This window comes from Melozone crissalis, unplaced genomic scaffold (genome assembly GCF_028551555.1).
Source record: "Melozone crissalis strain CALT ecotype California unplaced genomic scaffold, PUWL_Pcris_2 ptg000042l_1, whole genome shotgun sequence".
NCBI classification, from domain to species: Eukaryota; Metazoa; Chordata; class Aves; order Passeriformes; family Passerellidae; genus Melozone; species Melozone crissalis.
In genome coordinates, this window is record NW_026535820.1 from 41,739,346 (window position 1) to 41,745,345 (window position 6,000).

The 6,000-nt window shown below is 35.8% G+C and overlaps 1 protein-coding gene across 2 annotated transcripts in view; it reads left to right on the forward strand.

Moving 5' to 3' along the window:
- The window catches only part of MTRR (5-methyltetrahydrofolate-homocysteine methyltransferase reductase), a 29,323-nt gene extending 27,628 nt beyond the window's left edge, over positions 1 to 1,695 (forward strand). Inside the window, exon 16 of one of the 2 annotated variants that reach the window (XM_054284827.1) lies at positions 473 to 1,695. In XM_054284827.1, the coding sequence (XP_054140802.1) occupies positions 473 to 617 (145 nt within the window). In that variant the 3' untranslated portion in view covers positions 618 to 1,695. The remainder of the gene's footprint in view (positions 1 to 472) is intronic. The other variant, XM_054284828.1, reaches the window with a different exon arrangement.
- The last annotated feature ends 4,305 nt before the right edge of the window (positions 1,696 to 6,000 follow it).

Consider the following 6,000-nt stretch of genomic DNA (forward strand, 5'->3'; position numbering starts at 1 on the left):
GGGCCCAATGTTACTGTGTTCTTCTGCAGATGTAAATGTCAGCTATTTGTATTGAAAATAACATTATCAATAAATGAGGGGTTTGGTACCAATTTTTAGTTTGTTTTTTTTTCTTCAATATTTGAACTCTGTAGTGATATAGGAATCAAACCTCATTCAACAGGTTCAGTTCTTCCTTAGAAAGAAACCAATTATTCTCTGCCAGCTCAACTAGGGTTGCAAGGTTTGGTTTTTTTCTTAGGAATTACAGCATGCTGAAAACTATGTTGCGTTTGATTGAGAGAAACCCTAGTTAATGTCAATGCTCAGCTCAGACAGGAAAAGTCTGAGAATCATGCTGTACAATATAAAAGCTCTATTTTTGTTGGGGATTTTTTTAATGATTCTTTCCTCTGTTGTCCTGCCTCTGAAGCTATTGATAAATGGAAAAATACACTATCACGCTTTTCTTCCTCTATTTTTTATTTTTCAGAGATAAGAAGCACATGGCTGATGACGTAAGTGATGCTGTAGTAGACATTTTGAGCATGGAAATGGAAGCTGACAAATTGGAAGCAATGAAGAGCCTGGCCATGCTTCGAGAAGCAAAACGATATTTGCAGGATGTTTGGAGCTAAATGTTGAGCTTTCCCTATATCTTTGTAATACAAAATACTTCCTTTTACACATCTGTTTTTGACTAAAAATTGCTGCCAAAAGTTCTGTCAGTAGTCGCACAAAGGTTAACTTTCTCTGTTGACCTTTCCAGCAGGAGCATGAAACCTTTTAAATGACAACAAACCAGGCTGGCCTTTGAAGTGTATGGTTTTTTAGAGATGTTTCATAATGGACTGTCTCAGTGCCTTGATTTTTCGTCTTAAGATTGGGTTCCTGTATAAACTAAAAACTTCTGCACTTGTACAAGCATAACTGTATGTTCACATTGCATCATGTATCTTTTCCTATAATATATACATAAAGATGTTACAGAATAAATATGTTGCACAATGATCTGTGAATCATGAAATACATTACTGGCTTGCCAATATTTACTTGAACACTTCCTAGATACTTCCTGAGACTGCTTGTATATTTTCTTCTTGCACAATAACTGCCAAAAGGAATGAATGTCTAGGGTATTCCACAGACAGGTTACTGAAAAATTTCAACTCCAAAGCTCTCTTAAATAATTAGCTTTTCCATCACATAATTACATCATGTCTCAAAATTTGCAACACACCATTTTAATGCTTATTAGATCTTCCTGTATAATTCTTTTGAAATTGTTTTCATTCCTGTCTCTGAAACATTTGTGGTTTAATTTATGTGCAAACTCACCAGTTGTGCTGAATTTGGTTAATTGAATAATATTGCTTGGTAAATACTTTCTCAAATTACTAAATTAATCTTCCGAAATTGAAGACATAGAAAATATGGTGTTTTGAAAGTAGTTGCCTTATGTATGGCCACCCACTGCAAAATAAAGTGGCTGAAAGCAAATTACTGAAGTGTGTGGTTGTCTTTCTAACAAGAGACATTTGGAGTACAAATAGGTGGAAAAGTAAAACTAAGTCATTCAGGCTTCTCTTCAGAGCCCTGCTCTCTTCCCTCTGCTTTTTCTGACTTCTAAACATCCATGTTGTCTCCTCGATTCCAAGTCATGCTTAGACCCTTAAAGATAAACACAAAGCGTGAGTAAATGTTTTAGGCAAATCATTATTTATTTCCTGGGAGGAATTGTTGTTTTGTTTTGACTTACACATAATCAGAACCACATCACTTGCTGCAACTTTCGTTGTTTTCTAGTTATTATTCGTTAACTGGTAGGTAAATTTTTTAAAAAATTGAAAAATTAGAATGATCAGTTAAAATAAAACCATGTTTTTAGAGAAGAAACATTCCAGTGAAGTTCCTGGAAGTAAGATTATGATATAACCTGTGCAATGATTATTTTAGTAACTTTGGAAGATACCAACTAAAATTTTGTGCAGGAGTTCTTCAGCAGAGTGGTTATATCAATCTCTGTCATATAATCTCTACAGAAAAAACTCCATAGAGAGAGGTGGCTTACAGTAATTGCAAGCTGCATTTTTTAATCTTTAGCACAAAAAAGAACAGACGTGCTTCTTTTTCAAAAGTAATTTTAAACTCATGGAAATGATGAACACAATGCAAATGTCAACATTTTCCATCAGTGAATCAGCTTTACATATTTTTGGAAACTATTAATGAAAGAAAAATCTACTAACTTTAGAATAATAAAGATAAATCTTTAACCACCTTCTGTTGGCTGGGGCTTGTTTAGAAAAAACACTTACTGTATCATGTACATTCTCAGGGTTTTCTGTTCCACTCAAAAGTGCTTGGAGATTACAGGAAAAGCAATGATTTCCTGACTGCTAGCTTCAGCTTTCCCCATATCTCTTGCAGGTATTCATTTTCAGACTTACATCCCACAATCCAGGAGTTGCAGTGACCATTTTGGTAATATTGCAGGTCACTGCATGGCACCCTTTGGGGTACTGACAGCTGAGTGTCCTTTTCTGACTCTGTACGTTGCATTTGACAGATGTACAGTTGGTGTCTGCGCATTTCTCCTCTCCTTTATCAATCCTCAGCAAAATTAAAACATTTAGATGATTTAGGGGTAAATCCTTAGCTTTATTATGATATCTTAGAACCACAAAAAAATTGTTGCAGGTTATTATTAAATTTATAACTGCATGGTGCAAAGCCCAAAGCTCAAATAACTCCAGCAAACATCACTGCGTGTTACCTGAGGAGGAAGTTTCTTTCAGCAACACTGAACGAGGAGGACCTCCAAGATACAGGAATCGTGGAGATGGAAAAGGCTTGCGGTAAAAGCTGTGTTTTTCTTAATTGCATTGTGTTTCTCTGTAATTAGATAATGCTGATTTATGACTCAGTGTATCTTTTAGAAGAGCATATGGGGTGGGTTTTATTAAATTTTCTAAACTTAAGGAGGGTATTTTTTTAACATCTTTTAATTTTCTTCTACTAGAGAAATACCACATATCTACTTTTCCTCAAAATTATAGAATTTGTTACAGAATACCTTTGTTATTTAAAAGAAATAGTGAAGATTGTGTGCAGTATCATTTAGGAGGTTTGCAATTTTTATGCTGCTGACAAGGACTAGTGGTTGTGCTGAAGCTGCTGTGCCAGAGCATTGCTTATGGCCTTTTTTCTCAGTAGTTTCTTAATGCTATTCTGAATTTGGGAAACAGGGTTGACATTGAAATTTCTCTTTTAAACTACAGGTTTTAAAAGAGGGTTGACTTACCAAATTATTAAGGTCATGCCAAATTTTGTCAGTTTGCTGCTTCTAAACTAAAGCTGACTTTCCTGCACCTGGAAGCAATAGTAGTATTGGCATGTTTATTGCCCCCCTTTTTCCTTTCCTTTTCCTTCCCTCTTCTCTCATATCTTTTCAGGAAATCTAGCATATTGGCAGAAATAGAATGAATAGGATTTTTTAGCAGTGTATGAAGATACTGAGTATCTTGAGAAGTTTCTTTTGGAAAATTACAAGGCCAGATGAAAGAAATGCCAGAATCACATAACATCACTTGTGTATCCATTTTAAGGGTTGAACTTACGGAATGGCACCTTAGATATTGAACAGCACAGGGGTGAGGGGTTGGAGAGAGGTTATTGGGAGTAAAAGTACAGGTTGATTGGGTCTCATAAGCTCTTGGAGTAAGGAGGGGGCTGTGTTGCAAAGAATAGTTCGTTGGCAATTTTGAAATAGGGAACCAACTTGTTCCTTTCACCATTTCCAGTTATCAGCAACCATGATTTGTGATGAATCACACAGTGTTTTACACAAAATGAAATGTTTTGTCCTAAGGGGATTTATATTGCTGAAATGAATCTTTTTGAGTAGATTTGCAAACACTGCTTTATTTAGTAAAATTGGCTTGTCCTCTGTTAGTACTTGTTCTGCCCAGCTTTGTGAGGAGAGCAGTACCAACTGGTGTGCTATGCTTGTTGAATCTGTTTCACACAGAAGCCCGGTCCTGTTTTTCATGAGTCCTGGGGAATGTGTTGTGTATTGCTGTCTGCTTGTTTCCTTTGGAAATTAAGCCCCAAAGCCACAGTTTTTGGCTTAACTGTTCAAATTTTACTTTTGGAATGGGAAATAAGGAATAAGAGTATTAGTTAAAGAGAAAGTAGGTTTTGCTAGTAATATTAGTAGGAATTCTGCTCATAAGTTTCTTTCTATCTTTATATATGTTCATGTTTCTCTGTCTAAAAGCCTAAAGTAACGTAGGAAATGAACAAAGCCTCCCAGCTCAGATCACTGCCTGATACAGATCAGCATATATGAGTATACCAGGGAATGTTCTTGTCCCAAATTGTATCCCTGAAATAATGGACTTTTAAATGTATTTTGAAATAACCCTCCAAGCCTATATTTGCTGAAATTTAGTGTTTTGTTTTCATCTAGTTTATCTGAAGATGAGGCCACATATGGGAATATGTACATTTTAATATGTGTGAACCCACAACACAGATTTTGTAGCAGAGGCCTTGTGTCTGGTTTCCCCCAGCCCTGATTTTACAAATGACTGCTCATGTGTGTATATATATATATACATATATATATAAACAGAAGTTCTGAAAATTCATGAGCTATTCCTTACTCCTGTGACATTCTTTTTACCCTCCAGTTACTCTCAGTGTCTCTGTACAACTGATAATTAACACATCAGCTGCTGCTTATATTCAGGAACGTGGTGAAGTCATTTCATGTGGTTTTGTTTGTTTCTTTTCTTGGTTTTTTGGCAAGGTGTGTTTTTTGTTGTTTTTATCAACTGCATCCACTGGTAGGTGTTAGTTTCAGATATGTCCTGCTTTTAGGGAGACTCACGGGACAAAATTATTTCTGTCTTCCTTGCCCAACAGAAATGTCCATGTGATGATTTCTTCAGATGAAAGTACCTTCCTCACCCCTTCATTCTTCTATAATTATTTTAATATATATTTCTTATTGGATTGTTGGGAGGTTTTTAATAGTGCCAAGCAATCATAATTGGTTTTCATTAAAACTTCTCAGAGCATTTACTGGGCACGTTATGTTGTTCAGTTTTTATTCAACTGGTTAGATCATTACAGTGAAGGTGTTACTATTCCAATATATTCAGTTAAAAAGACCCTTATTTCTGCTTGTTAGGTATTCTTCAGTTTCCTGCTTGTTCTTTGCCCTCATTCATACTGCTGCACAGGGCAGGAGTTGCATAGAATGGTGCAGTTGGTGGCACTGGTGCAGTTTAATGTAGACTCTTCCATTAACCAGTGTCTCACTGCTCTTAGTTACTATATGGTATTTCATACTCTGAAAATTACAACTTTTTTGAAACCTGCCCTGAATGTAATGCAAATTCTTTTCCAGCAGTAATATTTTATGCAGCCTAATAACAATTACTGTTACTATACAAGGATGTTTTGTCACATAAAAATTATGGAAAATGCACACTGCATGTTTTATCTGAATGTTGTGCTGTATCCTTGCTGATGCTGCTTCCCAGATGATAATAATTCTCTGCTGTTGAGGATGGAAATATTTTGTCAGGCTCCATGCTTGGCTAAAGTAGTGTCCATAGAAGATAGCATATCAGATGCCTACATCTGAAGACTTTGTGCTTTTTAAAACCTTGGTCAACACCATGCCAGAGATAATTTTAAACGTATCTGACTCAAAAATGACCCGTTTAAATAGACAAATTCAGCTGCAGGTCTAGGTAGCGATGAATTGTACTAAATTGGCCTATTTGGTCCAATATTCTGCAGCTGAGCTTTTAAAAAGAAGAATAGAAGAACACTTACAGCAGCAGATACGAGATGAGCTGCTTGTAACTCAGCTTTGAGTTTTATGGCTCCCACAAAGCCATATGCTTGCAGCTTTTACTTTCTATAATGTAAAAATTGATGTTCTCATTGCATATTTATACATTTAGCAGTTTGGTATGTTGATGGCTTTGCACAACCAATTTATTA